Below are 23396 nucleotides of genomic sequence, written 5' to 3' on the forward strand. Positions count from 1 at the left end.
ATATTAAGCAGGTGAAACAATCCTGTTTTACAGGCTTGGTTTATATGTGCTGTGAATGAGAGCTCTTGGTCAAATAAGACTCCAAGGTTCCTTCCTAAGGGTATTGCGGTTGAAGATCTGCACCTTTGCACAAATAGCTTATGGTAGACTACAAAAGCGCATAAATGATAACTGCAATATGAACTGCAAATATATAAACAAAAGCAAGCCGGTAGTACCATAGCTGTACCAGGTACTTCCATGTATGCGCTGGCTTCCCCCGGGGCTGGAGTGAGAGGAGGTGGGGTGCGTGGATGCTGCTGTGGGCTCGCTCCTCGCTCCGTGACGCGAGCCTGACGCAGTCCGCCTCCATCAGCTGCAGAGTCCGGAGAGCGCGACACAAACACCGCCTAGACACCATCGAGCAAGGCCCCGACAGCCACGGAAACATGTAGATCCATCGCACCGCTCGACGCACGCACACGCAGGGGATCTGGGACGCGGTAAGTCCACGATCTCAAACAATCGTACTGAAATATGAACACATCTGCCGTGACTTTGACGCGGCTGTTGCTGATCAGATAGCTAGCCTCGAGCTAAGTGTAGCCTAGCTAAAACGACGACGCCTGTGGATAGATGATGGCAGTCCGTTATCTCCAGTGGCACTGTGCTCTAGTCCAATGTTGTGACACGTCTGTTACAGTGTGCAGATTAAGACCTTTTTATAGTCATATCTTGGTTTTTCTGTCCACCATTTTACAAAGAACACCGCATCTAAGAGGTGCTGCTAGCGTTGGTATCAATGGATAAGCTTTGCGAAAATCGCGAAGAATCCCCATTTAAAGCAGTAACCACTTTTACATTGGATTAAAACGAGATTAGACACTTGTGGGTTTTGTGTAAAATGCGTATATATAATATAAATAAGAGAGTTGATGGAAATCTGATGTAAAGTGTCCGCATCACAGCGTCCGTTTCAGCAGTGGCCCTCACATTCCACACACATTCCTTTGGTGTGTTGACCATTAGCATAGTAGCTAGCATGCTAAAGATACTAAAGCACTGCCTCAAATGTTGTAATTCCATAACAGGCTTAAATTATGCACTTATCATTACATACACCGCTGTACATCACATCCATGATGCAGGATGTGCGGTGCATTTCTTTATTTAATTTCTATAATAGGATAAGGTCATTGCAGGCTGTCAAATTGTGAATTTCTGTAAAGTTCAAAATTTGTCAGAACAAAAAAAATATTTCTTTACATTGTGCACAACTAAAACTCAGTTTTTGGCAGGATAAAATGTGAATATCAGCACATAATTTACAGTAAACATTAGCTCTTTACAACAAGGGTATCACATGAGGTTTCTGTACTTTGGTGGGTCATTTTACAGTCATTGCACATTTGTTAATTAATCCTCAACAGTATATTTAAAAACATGTTTTATTTGTTTACTATTGACACAATTTTCAGAGTGCGTGTGATGTTTTTGTGGCCATTTTTATGAAGGGGAAAACCAATGGAAAAGTAATGGTTAATGCCACAAATGATGTACAGTGGTCCCTTTTATTGCAGGGGTTACGTTCTAAAAATAACCCGCAATAAACGAAATCCGCGAAGTAGAAAACTTTATTTTTTACAATTATTATATATGTTTTAAGGCTGTAAAACCCCTCTCCACACATTTTATCCATGTTTCTCAGACGGGCATTAACATTTTCTCACATTTCTCTCTCCTTTAAACACTCTAAAAGTTCAAACCTTTGTCGATTTTAAAAAATAAGCACAGTATAATAGAGCGAAACTAAATACTATCCTGTACTATAAATAAAACTGAGAGCTTTTAGAAATATTGTATCGAATTTAATTTTTAAGCAATCAGAGACTACGCTCCAGTGACAAAGCAACGTCATTATCGGGAAAAAGTAGAAAAACATCAGTCACAAACGAGCGGCAACTTAACTATACTTGGCACACAGGCTAGCATAAAGGCTAGTCATGGTCCCAGAAATGCCTCCGTAGAGCCGATCACCTCCGTTGATGGGTTTTATGTAATAAATACACTAAAGGCACTCTCTCAACCTGGTCTGCAGCATTCACAAAGACACAGGGAAAACAAAACATCCAAAGGCACTCACAGATAGCAACGGACACTCTGGCGTCCAAAGCGCCCATGACGCGCGTTGGAGTTGTTTGTCCTCAAATGCAAAAGCATCCAACGCGTTCTTGATGCCCCGGTGTCTTTAGTGATCACACTGTTAGCATCGAACATTTATGTTAATTTGGCTAAACGCATTCTGTACTGTACAGGAGACTACGTCCATTAACCAATCAGGACAGAGAACACAATGCGCGTTCATACACTGTAAAAAAAAAAAAAAAACAGGGATAAACTACCATTCAAGTTACCTGTGACCAACTGCTGTGAGAACACACAGTGGCAGTCGTATTATGTAGCTTTGCAAAGTGTTTTCTGGCCTTTGTGGTTCTATTGTCACACATTTGCAATATGTTCAAGATGGAGTTACTATGCCTTGTTGTACATTGTCCAAATTTCATTGTTTGAGCATTTCCTCCAGTCGTTCCATGCTTTCCTATGGGCTACTGTCTAATGTTCTCCCCTCCGTCATGGTTGCCAAGTTGAGCAAAGCGTCACACGAGTAGGCCTGTCAGGATAGATAATATATCGGCTTATTGTCCTATATATGAAAGCTGGAACAATACTTTTTGGGACCAGTATTTAACGTGTGTATTTTTTCTTTGTGCTACTGAGACATTTTTGGTTATTTTTTCGCTATATGATCAGATTTAAGCTGTAAAAGGTTGAATAAATAACTTCTATGACTCATTACAGAAGCACACTATTGACATAAGTGTTTCTGCTATTTATTTATTGCAGCTCATGATTTTTAACAATATTCTAGATTTAGATTGGTTTTGTGGTTCAAACTTGCTTTTGGGTTCTTGTGGCAGTGGTATAAATTAGTTTCAATGTTGTCGTTTAACACATTTTGAAGTTCAATATATATCGCTGAAGTAAATGATATTGTGACAGATCTGCACACAAGTACTGAATACCCGGGAGACCGACTGCTAGAATATCATCAAGATATCGCCAATGAGATACTCCTTGAAAATATGAAAATATTTATCTAATAATCTTTCACTCATAGCTTTAGATCAACAAATTTAGCAGTGATTACCTCAGGAGTTGATAGCTAAAATGGCCACCTTGGACACCTTCAACAATACGTGAAGGGCCCATATTACACTATTTTCTGATCTATGCTCTAATGTAGTTTCCTCATCACAAACATAGCTGGAGTTGTGTTTTGTTTCATTCACACATGTTTAACACTAAATCTCTGCATATTTGTTTTAACATTTATGTCCTTTTTCCTTCAGAGCCGTTTCATGGTCAGCAGCCATGGGGGGCCACGACGATGAAGACATGCCTTATGTGGTGGGCAAACAGAAGCAGGACGAGGAGCTGAAGAACAAACAGGAGCCCACTGCCAACAACACAAAGTGGCTCAAAGAGGGACAGAATCAGCTGAGGAAAGTTACGGAGAACCAACACGACCAGGACCACAACTGCAATATCAGCCACAACGGCAACAGCACTCAGGACGAGCAGCAGGGCAACGAGGAGCAGAGCAAGTCCCCCAAGAAGGCTCTGACGCCTGCACTCAGCCACGAGGAGTCCAAGAACATCCTGAACGAGGTGCTGGTAGAGGTGAGAGAAGAAAAAATCATAATATTGAGATAGTTGTTTTGGAGATCTGTAGAATGTTTTGTATATTATAAGTAAGAGCTGCACAATATATAGAGTATATGTTACAAAACATTCCCAACTGAGTAGCACAAGTTCTGTTTATACAAACATCTGCAGAACCACTTGCACATCACGATTGTCAAAAGTGACCTGCACCGGGCCGTTTGAGGGGTCTGAAGTGGCCTACCTGAGACACTGACCTCATAGAATGGTCCAGTGCAGTCTGAAGCTATATCCCGCAGCACGATGATTGGACCAAACACAATGCAGACTTGTGTGAAAATGAAATGGCAAAAAGCAGATATAAACAGATTTTTTTTTTTTTTTCAATAAACTGCTTCTTGTAAAGTCTTAGCAAAACAAAGTTAGTACAACTTAGCAACTGAGCACTGAACATTAGCCATACCCAATGAGTAAATGCAGGATAGTTGATAAACCAGAAGTAGATTTCTGTTTACTTTAGTTTAAAACACCTTTTTGTGAATTGTTGAGATTCAAAAATATAATTCACGTTCAATTTAGATGTTACGTTATGTTTGCTCATGTGACAGTCCACTGTGTCCTAGAGCCTCAAAACACACACTGCCTACACCAAGAGCCACTGGATTATTCTGTTCTCTGTTTTTCAAAAGTCTCATTACAATTTACATTAAATGAGATATTGTGTGAGCCATTATTGTGGAAGAAATGTCCAAAATTATGATATCTTGCTTCCCAGAGTAAAATTAGAACTCAAACTTGCAGTGATGTCTCCACACTTTGTGGTTAATTTAAGGCCTTTTCATTTTGTAAAATACTTAATACAAAAAAATAGAGAAACACATTTTTGTTTATATTGCCTACCGTAGGCGCTGGTCATTGACTCTCTGGACATCAGTGAGAAGGAGGACAAGACAGAGGAGGATGACCACAAGAAGGAGGAGCAGATGGAAGAGGGCAACAGGGGAGAGAAGGAAGCAGAGGAGGCCCAGACAGAGCCCAGCGCAGAGGTGCACAGGGAGGGGAGCGTGAGCGGGAGGAATGCTTGTCTGCTCTTCTCCAACATGAATGAGACGCCTGTGGAGGAGGAGACAGGCTGGGCTCCTCTGTGCCAGGACAACATGGCAGACACTACGCCCAATGGCAACAGAGGTATGCAGGTCTTTAGAGTAGAGAAGAGGCTTTTGAAAACATCTGTGCTTCGTGCTGTTTCAGTGAGAATGTGGTGTGCATTTTTAAAAAGGCCACATTAGAGTTGGACTGATGTCGTTCCTGTGTTTCCTCTGCAGAGTCCTTCTGGGACTCCAGTGCATTTGAGACAGACACAGAGCTGCCTTCTGGGTGGATGCGAGTGCGGGACACCTCAGGCACATACTACTGGCATATCCCCACAGGGACCACCCAGTGGGACCCCCCCTCTCCACTGGGAAGGGTCTCTGACTGTCTGTTGTCCTCCAGCATGTCCCTGGAGACTACGCCTGTGGAGGAGCCTGAGGTGAGACACTGCACACATACAGTGGGGATGGAAAGTATCCAGACCCCTTAAATTTTTCACTTTGTTATATTGCACTCATTTGCTAAAATCATTTAAGTTCATTTTTACACACAGCATCTCATATTGACAGAGGAACACGAAATTGTTGAAATTTTTGCTGATTTATTAAAAAAGAAAAACTGAAATATCACACAGCGATAAGTATTCAGACCCTTTGCTTCGACTCTCATATATTTAACTTGGGTGCTGTCCATTTCTTCTGATCATCCTTTAGATCAGACATGCCCAAACTGTGGTCCTGGGGCCAAATGCGGCCCTCAGACCATTTTTTCTTGGCCCTCAAGCTTCCAGGTGAATTGGCCAATATTATTTTAAACTGTACTTTTTACTGTACATTTCTGAAAATCTACTTTAACAAGCCCATGTCAAATATTTAAAGCATGAATAAAGGCCTGGTGTTTCAGTCTAACTTGTAATAATAACGCAGATTTGAAGTATTCACTGTATTGGTGATGAGTCTATGGCCCTAAATTGGCCCTCAGCTTGGTCTGTGTTTTTGTATGTGGCTCTTGATGAGAAAAGTTTGGACATCCCTGCTTTAGATGGTTCTACACCTTCATTGGAGTCCAGCTGTGTTTGATTATACTGATTGGACTTGGTTAGGAAGGCCACACACCTGTCTCTATATGTGGCAAGGCACAGATCTGGCCCAGATTACAAAAAGATTCTGCTGCACTGTTCTTACGAGCACAGTGGCCTCCATAATGATTAAATCGAAGGCTTTTGGAACGACCAGAACCCTTCCTAGGGCTGGCCCTCTGGCCAAATTGAGCCATCGGGGAAAAGGGCCTTGGTGAGAGAGGTAAAGAAGAACCCAAAGGTCACTGTGGCTGAGCTCCAGAGATGCAGTCAGGAGATGGGAGAAAGTTCTAGAAAGTCAACCATCACTGCAGCCTTCTACCAGTCAGGGCTTTATGGCAGAGTGGCCTGACAGAAGCCTCTCCTCATTGCAAGACACATGAAAGCCCGCATGGAGTTTGTTTAAAGTTTAAAAAACACCTGAAGGACTCCAAGATGGTGAGCAATATGATTCTCTGGTCTGATCAGGCGAAGATAGAACTTTTTGGCCTTAATTCTAAGTGGTATGTGTGGAGAAAAGTAGGCACTGTCCAATACAGTCCCAACAGCAGTGGGGTGTTTTTCAGCTACAGGGACAGGGCGACTGGTTGCAATTGAAGGAAAAATGAATGCGGCCAAGTACAGGGATATCCTGGGCGAAAACCTTCTCCAGAATGCTCAGGACCTCAGACTGGGCCAAATGTTCACCTTCCAACAAGACAATGACCCTGAGCACACAGCTAAAATAACAAAGGAGTGGCTGTTCTTGAATGGCCCAGCCAGACCCCTGACTTAAACCCAATTGAACATCTCTGGAGAGACCTGAAAATGACTGTCCACCAACGTTCACCATTCAACCTGACAGAACTACAGACGATCTGCAAGGAGGAATCGCAGAGGATGCCCAAATCCCGGTGTGAAAAACGTGTTGCTCCATTCCCAAAAAGACTCATGGCTGTATTAGCTCAAAAGGATGCTTCTACTAAATACTGAGCAAAGGGTCTGAATTCTTATGGCCGTGTGATATTTCAGTTTTTCTTTTTTTAATAATTCTGCAAAAATTTCAACAATTTTGTGTTTCTCTGTCAATATGGGGTGCTGTGTGTACATAAAGGGGAAAAAAATAACTTAAATGATTTGAGCAAATGGCTGCAATATAACAAAGAGTGAAAAATGTAAGGGGGTCTGAATACTTTCTGTACCCACTGTAGAAGATATGACAAAGGTCTGTAAGATATTCACTGATCTCTCATCTGTCAGGATTCTTGGAGCCATCTTTCCAACACAGAAGAAACTGCTGAGGATGGAGAGCTTTGGAAGGTCAGTACATATTATATTAAAACATTTACACAGTAACGATTGGGATTGGGCCTAAACGTGGGCCTAAAGTGTTTTCTTAATATACCACCTGTATATTTGGTTTGGTTTATACAGGAGGGAGAGGTAGCACCAGACCCAAGCCTAAAGGAGTTTGAAGGAGCAACATTACGCTATGCATCCATTAACCTCAAGTATGTCATCCACATATGCATAAACATATGTTGTTTTAAGTGTTTGAATTAAACCTGTTTTCTATGTTGACATTGTAGTTATAGCTCCCAGTCTGAGGATGAAGAGAAGCTGGCTCCGCTGTCTTCTGGTGTAGAGGCAAAGGTAAAGTACTTTTCCTTCTCTTTATTGACAATACAACTTATTATTTAACTTTAAATGTTTACAATGTCAAATGATAAACCCCTGAGTCTTAAGTACATTGTTTTGCTGCTGTGGTAAAACTACATCAGCCACAACACTTTTTATGAGAATGAAGCTAACATTTTTCTTTGATGACTTCTGACATAATTAAAAGGGAGGTTATATCAAATCGATTCTTTTGAGTTTTCTACCATGTTGTAACGTTGTTCCCTCATCAAAAACATGCCTGAAGAGGTTTTGCATTTTTTAGTATATTAGCGATCTCTCCCAGGCCCTGTTCAAGCCCTCCTTACGGTTAGCTATAGGATTCTGTGGAAGGCTCTTCCCACAAGCCTATATCACCCATGCTCCCACATGACAATTCTACATAAATATACAAAAACATGAACACAAAACTACATAGCAACTTGACAGACCTGATGGTGATCTAAATATCTTATGTGTTACAGTTAATTCCCCATAGAAGTAAAATACCCTGTCTTTAATACCCCATAGAAGTAAAATACCCACGCTTTAACAATAGACCTAAACCTAAATCTAATATATATATGTGTGTGTGTGTGTGTATATATATGTGGGTGTGTGTGTATATATATATATATATATATATATATATATATATATATATAAAGCCAAATTTTTAGAGATTGTGAAGCATTTCTCCAGTCACATGATGTATAGTACGTGAGCTGGTTTTGTCTCCTGTGTACAGTGTTTCGCAGTGCGCTCGCTGGGCTGGGTGGAGATGTCTGAGGAGGATCTGACTCCAGGCAAAAGCAGTGTGGCTGTAAACAACTGCATCCGCCAGCTGTCCTACCACAAGAATAACATCCACGACACGGCTGGCATCTGGGGAGAGGTAGCACTGAGCAACACAAAAACAACCACACCGCATGACTCACTGGGCTCGTTTACATGTAGAGCTGCAATCTTAATGATCGTGGTTGTATTTTGATGATCGAAGTCTTTATCTGGACTAGGCCTTTCAAAAGTAACAAAAATCAGATATTAATTGATACTAAAACTAGTACTGAAACTAAATACTTATTTGAGCAGGTATTGATACTAAAAAGTCCCGTTCACAGGACAGAAATGATTCTTTCCTGAATAGCTTTAGAGTGATCTTGAGCTGTATCAGAACACGTATAAGACCACATAGACTAGTATATGCCCATGGACAACTATGGAAAATAATCCAATTTTGATGTGTATGTGAACATGTTAATTGCTCATACTAAAAGAACCCCTCGTATCATCAACCAGGGCAAAGATATGCTGATGCTGCTGCAGAACGACACCATGAAGCTGATCGACCCTCTGGGGCAGACCCTGCTCCACGCTCAGCCCATCGGGAGTATCCGAGTGTGGGGTGTGGGCAGGGACAACGGCAGGTACGTATCCTCCCAGCCTGGACCATCCTAAGTCTGTTAACATGCAAAACACACCGGTTTATCAGAGGATGCTTTGGTTCTATAGAATGTATAGTTCCTCTGCTGTTACTTAAACGGACAATATGTAACCTTTCTTGTGAAGGGTCCATCATCTGCTTGTTTCCATGGAGATATAAGTGTTCAGCCTAGAATTTTCCACTATGGCCTCTGTTATATATTTTGCAGTTATTCAATTAAAGTTGTCTCACCTCTCCACAGCTCTGACCTGTAACTTGACCTGGTGGAGTCATCTGCTTGTCTCCCTGTACACATATGTTCATATAAAAACATCTTCATGGAGACAAGCAGATGGCCAACACATCACTAGAAAAGTTACATAGTGCACTTTAAAAGCCAGTGTGTTGAGATGTTTCCTTATTGCATGCTATTGGCAGCTTTATACAAATCTTTGTTTTGTTACTTGTAATATTTCTTAGTACTTATGTAACGCTGACTTCATTCTGACTCACTATGCTCATTCTCCTGTGTGCTGCTGCCCTCTGCTGGAGTCCTTTGACAAGAGAAAGACATATGTATTGTAATGAATCTAATGTATTTTAACCTCCTCTTTTCTCTTTCATGCTGCTTTTCAACACTCAGGGAAAGGTATATTTCAATCTGTATAACCCACATTAAACTTAAAACTTGTCCTTTTGTGATGTGTAGTGTGCATGGGAAGTAATAATTCATATTCGTGTATTCAAAGAGTCCCCATTAGGCTATTCTCTGATCTCTGTTCTAATGTTGTTTCCTCATCACAAACATACGTGGACTTGTGTTTTGTTTCATTCACACATGTTTAACACATAAACCTTCATATTTATTTATTCAGTGTGTTTATGTTGCACTTTTTCACCGAAGCAAGTTCCTAGTTTGTGAACTGTGTTCACAGACTATGGCAATAAAAGTCTTCTGATTCTGATTTAGGCTGAGTTCTTCTCTCAAACAAGAAAAACTCTGTTCCACCTTATGATGTCATGTGATTATACAGGAAGTGCTTCACTGTGTTTTTAAACTCCATACACCTTCACCAGAATGGAAAACTATATCCATGATATCATAAGATGGAACAGAGCATTTTGAGCTTTGGAGATGTAGACAGACTAGTAAACCAGGGTTACTCAAACATGTGTGAATGAAACAAAACACAGCTCCAGGTATGTTTTTGAGGAGGTAACGGCATTATAACGTGACTTAAAGCTCACAAGAGTCTATTTTGTGTAATATAGGACTTTAACAATATTTCATCTTTTGGTGCAGGGACTTTGCTTATGTGGCCAGAGACAACCTGACTCAGGTCCTAAAGTGCCATGTGTTCCGCTGTGACTCTCCAGCCAAAAACATCGCCACCAGTTTACATGAGATGTGCTCTAAGGTACTGGACAGTTCAGGCTTGTAGACAAATGAGTAGGTCTGGCATGATAACACAGTTCACATTGATTCAACAAATAAATTACATTTTTATATGTAATTGCTGTTTAAAGGTCCTGTACCTGATTTTTTTCCCCTCATGTATTTGAGTGAAATATGTCTTGTCCCAGTAGATATTTTGACCTCAAGAGCTGCTTATACAATATAAGTCTGCAGTGTTCTGTCTTCATCTACTTCGAAAAACATTTTATTGTTTGAAAATCAGGATGTGCACGTTATCATTCTAGATGTTGTTAGCTTTGCTGACATGCCAAAACTCTGCTCTGGTCACTGAAAAGTTATGAAAAGTGCTTATGCATTCTACGCACCAATTATTCACCATGATGGGTTTATAAGATAAGAGGAATAACTTTTAAAATGTGAAAAACAGAACTAGTTCATTTTAAATCAGGTACAGCAACATTTAATGTTAATTGCCTTTTTGATTAACTTTTCAATTTTTTTGTAGTAGTTATACACTTACACCCTTTTGGCTATTTTAAAACGATTGACTATTTTTCTAATGTTGTCACCTTATATGACCTTTTGAATTTTGTACAGAGAACAAAATTTTCCCAGATTCCACAAAGTTTTGGACACAAATCATTGTTACTTTAAAATAATAAAACAAAATTATTGGTCTTTAAATGAAATGTAAATATTTTTTTGTGTGTGTGTGTCTGTTCAGATCATGAATGAGAGGAAGGCAGCCAGACCCGGGGGAGGCAGACTGAGCACTGATCTAAACAAGCCATTGGGAATCCCTGAAGGTAACGGCTCTAGGACCATGGACAGGGACGGGTGTGGATGGCAGTGCTTGTAGTGATAACAGTTTAGTTTAGTTAGAGCACATATGAATCGCTAACTATTTGGTATGATAGTTAAAGGATATTCATTACTTACACATGCTTACTAAGATAATAGTATACAATAACATCTTGTAAACACTGCTTATGAACAGTAATTATAAGTATTCATGCAAAGAAAATAATTAATACTACTGAATATTTGTAACATGTGACTATAGACAAAAAAGTGTTGTACAAATGTTAACAAAACTGTAAGAACCAATTATGCATGTTCTACTCTTGTGCTGGAGGTGGTGAAGCTGGAGAGTCGATGAGCCTCATGAGGCATTGAAGCTCTACGCTGCCACCATGTGGACAAAACGTGTATTACAAATGTTTCAAAACATTGGAAGAAAACAAAAAAAAAAAAAAAAAAATCCAAAGCAGAAGAAATCTTTCTTTTTTGCATTTTCCACTGTGAAAACATATTTAAAAGAAGCGCATAAAGCATCTATGACAAAATGTGAGAGGCGTATCCATTGCGTTTTGCTGACCCTTATATTTCAAATGGACTAAGGCAGTGGCGCCTCTCCAAGTGGTGGAGCAGTTTTGAAGGCTTCATTGCCTCATTACAGAGTTGGTTGCCGTATATTATGCAGAGTGGGCTTGGTCTGTGGGAATCACCTGTCGCGATAAATCCATAGTTCAAGTAGAACTCCTGGTATTGTCTGTTAAAAGCTTTCTTTTACTTGGAAGTTGGCTCTTTTTCTGTCTCTTCACTGGGCCTTTTCCCCTTCGAAAAGAAACTTTCCAAAGATGTCTGTTTTTTTTACTCATTTTGCTAATTTGTGGGTTAAGTTGTCGGCGCTCAAGTGATGGAAATGTAACCGAGAGAATCCGGTCATTTTTCAAAATAAAAGATTTTTCAAAATGAACGATTGTTCAGACTCAGATAATAAATACAACGGAAATAATTAATTATTTCTTGGACGGCCGGTGGCCCGGTACCGGTCTACGGCCCGATGGTTGGGGACCACTGGACTAAGGTATGGAACAGTCAGCTGGATTGGAAACCTGACTGTCAAATATAAACTGCAGATCCTTAGACTGGTCAAACTGGCTGGTAAGCACAGACCATCTTTGAACAGTCAGCTGTGAGACCGGCTCTGAACAGTGAAGACCGACTGTGAATAGTGAAACAAGCTCTAAACAGTTTGGCTGTTTGAATAGTGAGACAGGCTCAGTTTGGCTCTTTGAACAGTGAGACAGGCTCTGAAGATCATCAGAGATCATGTGCTCCTACGGTCTGGGAGAAGATACAGGGTTCCTTTTATACAAGAATAATGGGCATAAAAACTTGTTTGTGCCCCAGTCCATAGAATGTATTAACAACATGGACTGACTGTGCAGATATGTGAGTGATCATATACACTGCCTGGCCAAAACAAAAAGGTGCCACCAAAAAAAAAAAAAGGTCACACAATATTATGTTGGACCGCCTTTAGCTTCGATTACGGCACGCATTCACTGTGACATTGTTTCGATAAGCTTCTGCAGTGTCACAATATTTATTTCCATCCAATGTTGAATTAATTTTTCACCAAGATCTTGTGTTGATGATGGTAGAGTCTGACCGCTGTGCAAAGCGTTCTCCAGCACATCCCAAAGATTCTCAATGGGGCTAAGGTCTGGACTCTGTGGTGGCCAATCCATGTGTGAAAATGATGTCTCATGCTCCCTGAACCACTCTTTTGCAATTTGAGCCCGATGAATCCTGGCATTGTCATCATGGAATATGCCCGTGCCATCAGGGAAGAAAAAATTCATTGATGGAATAACCTGGTCATTCAGTATATGCAGGTAGTCAGCTGACCTCATTCTTTGAGCACAGACTGTTGCTGAACCTAGATCTGGCCGACTGCAGGAGGCTCGTACCTATTTGTTTAGTTAAATCCGACCTGGCGACCTTTTTGGCCCGGCAGTGTATATTGTTCAGTTCTTTTTGTATTTTGTTATGTCATGTCTGTATGTTGGTGCTACTGACCCCTTCTCCAAATTTCTCCATGAGGAAATGGAAATAATTAAACCTGAATCTGAAATGCCACTCAACCAAAGTGTCAAACCCATGATCCTGTTTTGTGGTACAGAGTTTCAGGAAGGTTCAAAGGTCACTGCTTTCTTCATCAGCAGATATTTGTACATACACATTTCCAGCTGTCGACATGGAGCATAACCTCACTGTTAATAATGTAACACCTATGTCCTCTGTGTCCCATCAGAGTTCCCCGCACCCAAGAACGAGCTTTTCCAGCGCTTCCATGTCTACTACCTGGGATGTGAAGTCGTGTCCAAACCAGTCGGTAAGAAAACCTTCAACACTCTGAAGACTGCTACGTCCCCTGATGGTTTGCCCCCATGTAACCTCTAGGTGGCGCCAATGTGCTGCCCCTCACACATTTTCAATCAGGCATTGACATGGAATAGAAATAATTATTATATATAACACAGTATGGCGCTTTCATGAGGCTTTTTCAATATATAGGATGAAAGTAAAACAAGTGTCAAACCAAATTCATATTTCATCCCATTTTACGGTTTGTTTTTTTTATGCAGAAAATTATCTTTTTACTCATAATAGCCTCAAAGGGAAGTAACAGCTAGCTATGTTTGCTTTTAACTTCAAACCTGTGTCAATTCTCTAAAAAGGTTCTTGATGTCCAGTAGTAGTGTTTTGTGCCTTGAACTAGCGCTGAATGATTTGGGAAAAATATCTAACTGTGATCAGATTTGAAATTTACGTTTTAATAAAAGGATTCTGTTGAAAGATCAGATTTCAGTCAGTTTTGTCAGTTCTGATGAATGCATTTCAATGAACTTGAACTGACCAACTAATACAACAATCACATTTCAGAACATGTTTATACAGATCTAAATTGGAAGGTTAGACATTTTTAAGCAGAATAAAACAGGAGATTTTTTTGTGGAGGAAATTGTGGTACTTAACAGTTGCAGCTTTTGTGATTTGCGCTCATTCAAATTACAATTTCGATTTGATTGCGATTAATCTTGCAGCCCTACCTTAACTCCTTTGTAATAAAAGTTTTGTATGTATGTTTTGTGTTATTTCAGGAGTGGACGTGATTAATGATGCTTTAGAGGCAGCCATGAACAGCAAAGAGCAGAGCGAGTGGACCCCAGTGTCTGTGAACGTGGCCCCAGCTACACTCACCATCCTGACCAGAGAGGTAACACTCACTGCTGCTGCTCACATCATCTTCACCACATAGCTAATCTACTGCAGTGTAGCTCTAGTTATTAACCTGATTCAAACTGCTTTGCAGTGGTGTTTATCCAAAAACAAGTGCTAGGAAATGGTGTTTTTTGTGTAATTGGAAATTGCTATTTATTTATTGCTCAGGACATTTAATTTTGTAGGCATCAATTTAAAGAGTCAAAACCAGAGACAGACAATTAATATAAATACATTTGTTATGTGGCTTGTTGTTATTGGCCTGAACAAAAGGAACATGTAGAAGATTATAAACCCTGCTCTATTCAGATCATTTAAAATAATTATTTTTTTCATAATCCTTCCCCACCTCCCAAAGTCACCAATGAGCCACGTGCATGTTTACAACAGCCTCTTGTGATTTACGTTTCATTCATTTAAATATTTTCCTTTGTCACATCGTCTATAATCCATCATTTTTTTGTCTTTTGTACATTTTTTTAAATTTATAAACACAAGTGCAACATTTGAAATCATGATTTAACAAGTTCCACAGCCTGACTGAGAGAGACAGAGACACATTTTTATTTTAATGTTGTCCTTGAGAATACAGTTTGGAAAAAATATAGTCTCCTGTGGTTGTAATCCTCCGCAAGAAATTAAAAAAAATTTGCTTCTGATAAAATTCTTTGTTTGGCTCTCCTCATAACTAATACAATATTAAGCTCAGCTAAGTATTTTAACTTGAGTTATTTATACTTAACACATGATTGGCGTGCTCTCTGAAAGCCTTCTTGCTGTTTATTTGTTTTGCTCTTTTTTGTAGCAGGAACAAAGGTTCCCTAGATGTATGAGCAGCAGCTAAACTATAGGAAAATTAATGAGCAGCATAACACATGAAGTGATTTACTACCTAACAAATCTTTTACTTTATATAAAAAGAGAGGTCAGTAAAGGTAATGGTATATTATATAGTCTACAGCAGCTAGCTGACTCCATATCCTTCATTCTCTGCTGTTGTGCAAATAAATCCTCAATCAAAATTTTGGTCGACTAAGACAACAACCATGACCATTGACCAAGACATCAACCAATTAATCGAAACAACTACAGGACCATAGCACTACTCCCAAGTACGCCAGCTGTTTTTGTAATCTGTGTAAAAAAGTAATAAGGTTTTGAGATGAATAAAATCTTTGATGTTCTGCACAACCATGTACTCTCAAAACTGTTCACTGTTATTATTAAATATTTCCAGATATTTCAAGTAAAGTACAAGCCCTCATAATAAACCCTCAGAATAAACACAATAATTATAATACTTATAATTCACCTAAGCTAATGCCCTTAAGTGTGTTCTAGGTTCTGATATAGCTTAAAAAAATGGGCATGATGGCCAGTTTGGATAATCATCTTGAACCAGAACACTAAATTATAACAATCAGAAAGCAGAATGAGCCTCACATTGTCTTATTTGGGTTTCCAGGTTCAATGCTGAAATCCAGTTGGCTTAAACCTAAAATGACTCCCTCTGTTCTGAATGGTCACTACCTAAACCCCAGCACCTGCAGCCAATCATGAATCAGTGCTAGTGCAGCCTCTGCAGCTCCGTGAGTGAATTCTGGAGGTTCTGAGCTTTTACATGAGGCCTGTCCATATATTGAGAGAAACAATGTGGAGAAAGACTTGTTTCCCTAATATGCAGGCTTTAGGTTTTAAAGTTCCTTTAAATCCCACTCCACAGCCCCAGTGTGTGACCTGTCCCTGTTTGTTGTGTGCTGTATGCAGAGTGAGGAGGTGCTAGCAGAGTGCCGCGTGCGCTTCCTGTCCTTCATGGGTGTGGGCAAAGATGTGCACACCTTCGCCTTCATCATGGCCGAAGGACCCAGCGACTTTACCTGCCACATGTTCTGGTGTGAGCCCAATGCGGCCAGTCTGAGCGAGGCTGTGCAGGCTGCCTGTATGGTGAGTGAGAGAATTCCAATCATTGTGACAGACAGGGTCCAGAAAAATCCACCATGAGCTATTTTTATCTGTCAGTATTTACGTATGCCACAGATGGTTCACATGCAGGGCAACAAGGGCTTTAAAGCCAAAAATACTAATCCCAGTATCATTATAAAGTCAGATTTCTGTGTTATAAATATAAAATAGGGGTTTATTTGTATTTCCTTTCTTTAAACTTGGTTACTAGTTTCTGGAAAGTCCAGTTTTAGTTCAGTCTTGGCTCAAGATGTCCAAAAAGCCAGCGCTGTGGCATTTGAAATTAAAACTAGAATTGATATTCTACGTAAAACTATAGGCTGTTGCTTGATTTTCAACCATTCAAAATGACAGACAGCCTTCAGAATTTGCTGTTACTTGGTTAGTGTAACCTCTGGTAGGTACCAGTCTGAGCGGGACGGTGCTGATACCTTTGTTATTACATTAAATGCATTATGTATAATGTACACTATTGGACCATGCAAACTTTACTTTTCCTCTTCTCAGCTGCGTTACCAGAAATGCCTGGACGCCCGCCCGCCCAGCCTGGCCTCCTGTCTGCCCACTCCCCCGGCCGACTCTGTGGCTCGGAGGGTCCGCAAGGGCATGCAGAGCCTGCTGGGCAGCTTCAAGAGCTACAGGTCGGGTTCCCAGTCTCCCTGAGCCCCAGCCAGAGGCAAATCTCCATGTTTATCCCACCTCGGAACACCTATGTACGGCTGCACAATATTGGAAAAAGCTATCCTAAAATAGCCATGATATTGACCCTTTTGACAAGGACTGGTTGATATGGTGATAGAAACAGAGTGAGAGTGAATGACAGGTGGATTTAAACAATCACAGTAGGAGCTTTCAGACAAAAAGATGACTTTATAGAGTTGTTAAGTGTGATGTCAGTTTCGGTTCCATCGGCTGATTGAAAACAATGTTTACAATTTTCTGTGGTAATCCTATGTTATGATAGATTCTTACTACATTATTTAATACAGTTTGTGGTTAAACACACGCTTTCGAAAGGGAACTGTGTCTAGTTTGATGAATAAGGAACAAAAACAAAGAAATCAGTTGTGAACTTTCTGGTTGGACCTGAAAGTGACCATCACTTAACAACTCTTAAAGACAATATCAAAATATAAAGAGTACCTGAATCGTGATCAAATCAAAATCACGATCTGGCTCCAAGAAAATTGTGATATTAAGTTTTGGCCTTTTCACCCACCACCATGACTTATTCAGATCAACTTTACTTTTGGCACTAAATGCCAAGTGAATGAAACAAGTTTCCATCCTCGAAGAAGGTTGTAACAGTCCATTACTTAAACATTTTAAATGACTACACCTTATTTCAATATTGTACAGCCTCATTGAGTGAAAAAACGACACTAGATTACCAACTTTGTGCTGCCATTTTGAAAGTCTTACCTTTATTTAATTTTCCTCACCAGTTTGAATGTTAGACATGGATGTGCATTCCACTAGAATTGCACCACAATGTTACTGTAACTCCTTTTTCTAAGAAGGGCCTGTCTAGCGTTACCATAGCGACGCCTTCCTCTCACTTTGATTGTAACTACGGCCTCATGTCTGTGCCACGTTTATCATTGTAGTTTAGTCTTCCAAAAAAACAAAACTCACTACGTTTACATGAAGAGTACTCAGACTACGCTCGCTGTCCAGTTATAGTCTAATTTTGGACAGACCTTGTCCATACTACTTGCAGGTTAAAAAGTGGAATCACTGGGAACAAGGTCCATGATACAATTAGGGTGTGTGGGAAACTGCATTGACATGCAAAGCTAACATGCATTTTGTTATTGTTTAACTAATAAATCTTAACTTTTTTTGTGGAATATTTGCATTTCATATATTAATTACATTTCAGGCTGCTTTTAAACAAAATGGAAAACAAGCTAGTTTGCATCAGAAATATTATTTGTGAGTAAGTGATTACGCAGTATGATCTTGACCGTGTTTTGACCATTGCAGTTGAATGCCTATGCGTTATCTGCAGCAGTACTCTAGTTCTATTGGGAGTAGTCCAGTCCTTTGGTTTTCTTTACATGTGAACGTAGTGAGTGACACATGAGGGGTCCTGATCACATGGAGTTACCATCTATATCTGTTCTTTTGTCCAGACACTTCCGTCCATTTTGGTACCATTTACATAAAGTTAATAATAATAATGCGATGCACTTGCTATGGGCTTCACAGGATTGTTGAAGCCACTACAGTCATTATGCATTCTCCATTCCACACTCTGGATTTTCAAGCTACAATTGTAGCCACAGCTGCTCTGGGGCAAACTGACAGAAATGAGGCTGACAGTGAGCAGCATCGGACCCTCAGACCACCATTATCTCACACATCCACACCATACTAGGCAAAGTCGATGTAGTGTCTTGCCTACAGATACAACGATAGAACTTGGTTTGAGCAGGAATAGATCCTCCGACTTTTGGGGGACCACTGCTCTAACCATTGAGACACTCTTGCCTCAATTATGGATGTAACTATGGTTTTATGACCAGCAGAGGGTGCTACTCACAAATTTTTATAAATTAACAAATATAATTTGACCAGGTTTATCATGTTTCATACAAAATGAGAATTTAATATACAGAATATTCACACAGGTTACTTATAGTTTACCTTTAACCAGATACTCCTGTTTTTATAATGATTTTAAGAAAACAAAATATAATTTATTTTGAAAACTCTCTGAACATAAGACAGATATTGTCCTCCCTGTGTCCAGCTCCATAGTGTCTGTTTCACTTGTGCATGAACAAGTTGCAAGTTCAATGCTAGTGTGCAATAACACCATGTTTGTTTTCATCTCTTGAGTTTTTGTAAATGTAAGCCTGACCCAGTCAGATGTGTGGCAGTGGAGCCCTGTCAAAATGGTGGTTAGGTTGTACAAACGATTGTGAAATGTCCACTTTTCACGGGTAGAGTAGACTATTCCCACTGACTGCATGTTTGAGAAGTAGAGCTTAGGAGCCATCCTGTACAAAGTACTTTCATTTTGGTGAGAAAAGAGAGAACTGTATACGGGGGGGCGATATAGCAACAATATTACATTTGAAAATTGGAGCGAAAGAAGAACGTGTAATTTACAGGCAATACTGGACTGAACTAGAGCTACACATTTTTATCTGTAAAACAATTATTTCTCCAGTCAGATTTAAAAATGGTGCAATCAGAAACGTCATTCCATTCCATTGTGAATGTGACGTGTGCTTGTTCTTAAAGATGATACCAGGGTCAGAAAGATTCATACCAAGATTCTAATCAATACTTAAAAGTCACAGTATGCAACTTTCTGGAGGTGGCACATCACCTGCGTCACCTGGAAGTTAAAAACACACTACGGAACATTCTTCATAGAGATGGAAAGGTTTTATGGAAACAAGGAGGAAGAGACCCTCCTCCAGGCCAAATAAGACTCAGATTTGTGGCGATGCAAGCCCACTCAGAATAAGGACACAAGTTTTTTAAAAAGTTGCTCATAAAAATGCAACCAAAATGAAAACAAAACATGCTTTTATTTTAATCTTTTTTTGGGAAGGCAAAAAAGTTTTAGGACTGTAACATGAATGTGACTGCTAGAATTTATAATGTCTTAAAACATTTCAAAACATTTTTTTTAGTATCAGAACTGAGTGTTTTGTTTGTTTGTTTTTTGTCGAAATTCTAAATAATCAAGATTTTATATTTGTGATCAAACTAAATTTATACAAGTTAATATTTGACAGTGCATAAATGATCCTCACAATAATCTGATTACATTTATGACCCAAACACAGCAGCACTCTTCAAATCACACAGAAGAGCAGTCATAGCCTACGTGAATCCTACAAAACTCCTTTTCATCTTTGCTGTATGGCCCACCCTGGTCGCGTCTCGTGTTCATAGGCATGTTACTTCTCAATGTCGATGTTTGTCTAACTATATCTGTAGATTTTAGACTGAATAGTGAGTGAACAGACAGCAGGTAAATGTGGACCCGTTTGAGATGGTTTTACCGTGTGTGGACCCGCTCTGGTCTAATGTATTTTTTATTCTCCACACACTCCGATGTACACTATTAAAACCCTTGTTTTTGCATTAGCTGCTTAGATCTTACTTTTTATAAAAATTACACTACATATAGAAGTTTATCTGTGAGTGATTCAGTGTATGTAGCACAATAGTAGACTTTGTGAAAGAGGCAGCTGGGAAGAGGTTAGGACAAGACTCCACAAGTTAAAGATACAATAACTTTTCTTGTAGGGGTTCACCTTCTTGTCTCCGTGAAGATGTTAATGCTTTGCCTGCAATCCTTTACAGTATGGCATTAAACTTGTCTATCTTTCATTTATTCAAATATAGGTGTTTTTATTTCTCAAAAACACATGTTGTTACTGTGATTGGGATTGCATCTCTACAGAACTGACCTGTAACATGGCCTCTGGTTGTTGTCTCCATTGCGATAGATTTATTAACTAACCATTGTATATATATATATATATATATATTTACAGCATTATTCATTCTCTCTGCATGCATTATTCACTTGGGTGAAGTGTCTTGCCTAAGGACAAACATATTTGCCACTAGCGCCCCACTGTGGCATCTGATATTCCCAGTCTTCTACAATCCAAGTCATTAGATTCTAAAATCAGACGAGATCAAGCTTTGACAAAGAGATTTGTTTAGATGGATTTAATGCCATATTATGAAACATTCCAGGCAATAGCATGTTGTGAACCCAGCACCAGAAAAGAGATCAAACAATAGGATTTAAATTTTACTTAAAGGTGGTAGCAACAAAATGTATAAATTCACCCCAAATAAATAAAATACATTTGTTTAGATACAAAAAGAAAAAAAATTGCTAAATCTTTTATTTTAGAAAGGATTACCTTTTAAAAATTCCAGGTTTTAGAGTAATGGTAACTCAACCCCACCGCCCCATCCCAGCTGCTCTCTGACTGCTGTGTGCGGATGCTCCTCTGTTCTGTGCAACACTAAGAGTTCACCATCAGCAGATTAATTTATTTCTCTTCATGTAAATGAGGTGTACAATATATGTGTATATAAAAGTCACCGCACAATAAATGTCGACATATCCTAACACTGCAGTGTGCTCTGCTCTGTGCTTTCTGCTTCAGTTTTTACATTTCATTTTATTACATTTATTTAATATGTTACTGCTGTGTTTCAGATGATATTACAACATTCTGTAGTCAGTCATATTTAATACAGATAGGGCAGCTAATGCGGTGAGGTCTTGGGTCTAATCACTAATATAAATGATCAGGTTCAACATTATGAATTAACTTTCTGAATATTTCTTACGAAAATACAATCAAAAAGAGAATCTGGCTCTTGCTCTAGGATCCAAAAAAAACCAGCTCATTCACACATGCTTTGAGTTATCCTCCATATTTAGACTGTCTCTTGGTCCGGAGCTCAGGGCTGAGGTGCCTGAGTGGCTCGCACTTTGACCTCACAGCAAGAAGGTCCCAAACTCCTAGGTTCCATGTGGGGCCTTTTTGTGCAGAGTTTGCATGTTCTTCTTGTGTCTTGGTGGGTTTCCTCCAGTTTTATCTATAGACTGTATAAAGAAGTGAACTAAGTGAGTGTGACGTCACCCCTTCCCGCCCGCACCCCTGGTTTAGCACAGAGCGGGTACTTGGCAACGCTGTCAATCAAACCTGTTGTTAAAGCTATCTGGAGCAACCTCGGGGAAAGAAGACATCTGATTTGTGTGTCAATAATGTTCACATCTTGATTCACACACGCAATAGCCAAATAAAAATACCAAGATCATGTAGAGCAGGTTAATACAAATATTTTAGGACCAAAATGACAAGGCTCACTGAAAAACTGCCCCTCCCTCTCTCTAACTTCTCCAATGTCAAGTGAATTGGAGCCAGAGTTAATGGAGCCGGAACTGCACCCATGAGCACTTCCTATTCGGAACACAGCTGCTAGCCAGTTAGCTATATACATTTATATATACAGTCTATGGTTTCCCCACGTCAACCCAAAATATGCACAGTATGTGACATCCTCCCTAGGCACAGCACTCCTGACATGTTGCCAACGACATGAGTATGGGTCAAATGCAGAGACTTCATTTCTCTATAGGGACAGTCTTTTCTCTCTTCTCATACTCATCAGATGATTTTGCTAAATGTCTATAGATTTACCTAGGTTGTCAGTTTTAGTGAAGTTATAGCCTAATTTTGCTTATGGATTGGCAGCTGATGTAACTGCATAACTATTCCTTAGCAACTATGATGTAAACAAGGGCCAAGGCTTGTTTTATTTACACCTAAAATATTACTAATAAAAATAGACAACACTTTTAGTTTCTTTATAAGCTGTTGATGTGTTCATTACTGCTGCATTTTGGATAGAATTTTGTGAATTTACAACGTATTTAAAGGCCTTCATAACAGACCTCTTATTGCCATTTTCAACTTTTTTTTTCCCACAACCTGCCACCAGACTAAAACTATACTACAGATTCACCACAGGTACTATCCGACCAAGCAAAGTAATAATTATAAAAACATGAAAACCTGTCTTATGCTCACTCTTGAATTTGAGATGTCAGGACATTAGAGCTTCCCACACACTTTTCTGTTGTCCCTGTGCCTGCTGCACTTCACACAGACACCAACCTGACAGTCACATCTGAACCTGTTCTCCACTCGCGCCTGGGGAACCTAACGAACTCATTATCCTGCTCTCAACCGCCAAAGAAAGCAATAATTACCAGACGTCCTGGAGCTGTCTCTGCTGATAAATGGACTCCCACGTTGAACCCTTTGTTCATAATGAAAGTAAAGTCACAAGTTTGGTGTATTCAAGCTGCTCGGGACTAGGTTTCAGAAAATCACTACAACGTGAACTGGGGAGACACAAGGAGACGTGGGGAGGAACAAGGAGACAGGGAGAGGTGGGGAAGCACACACTGGGAGACACGGAGAAAGACCGGGAGAGATGTCGAGGAAAGAGGA

General features: G+C 39.8%; 1 protein-coding gene across 1 annotated transcript; it reads left to right on the plus strand.

The window, feature by feature from the left end:
* The first annotated feature begins 267 nt into the window (after positions 1 to 267).
* On the plus strand, positions 268 to 21499 carry apbb1 (amyloid beta (A4) precursor protein-binding, family B, member 1 (Fe65)). Its single transcript, XM_055225913.1, has 15 exons — positions 268 to 482; positions 3390 to 3720; positions 4608 to 4890; positions 5028 to 5233; positions 7112 to 7171; positions 7286 to 7362; positions 7441 to 7504; positions 8256 to 8402; positions 8807 to 8934; positions 10234 to 10348; positions 11072 to 11153; positions 13451 to 13531; positions 14301 to 14416; positions 16189 to 16365; positions 16891 to 21499. The coding sequence occupies exons 2-15, from the start codon at positions 3412 to 3414 to the stop codon at positions 17044 to 17046; spliced, it is 2001 nt and encodes a 666-aa protein (XP_055081888.1). The 5' UTR covers positions 268 to 482; positions 3390 to 3411; the 3' UTR covers positions 17047 to 21499.
* Positions 21500 to 23396: the final 1897 nt, after the last annotated feature.

The sequence above is a fragment of the Periophthalmus magnuspinnatus genome, chromosome 13, assembly GCF_009829125.3.
Source record: "Periophthalmus magnuspinnatus isolate fPerMag1 chromosome 13, fPerMag1.2.pri, whole genome shotgun sequence".
Lineage (NCBI taxonomy): Eukaryota > Metazoa > Chordata > Actinopteri > Gobiiformes > Gobiidae > Periophthalmus > Periophthalmus magnuspinnatus.

What these genes read in the sequence shown, in the direction of transcription:
- apbb1 (XM_055225913.1), top strand. Translation starts at nt 3,412, where the DNA reads ATGGGGGGCCACGACGATGAAGACATGCCTTATGTGGTGGGCAAACAG. An exon ending in CGCCTGTGGAGGAGCCTGAG is followed by an intron (nt 5,234 to 7,111) that starts GTGAGACACTGC and finishes CTCATCTGTCAG; the next exon opens with GATTCTTGGAGCCATCTTTC. An exon ending in GTGGGCAGGGACAACGGCAG is followed by an intron (nt 8,935 to 10,233) that starts GTACGTATCCTC and finishes CTTTTGGTGCAG; the next exon opens with GGACTTTGCTTATGTGGCCA.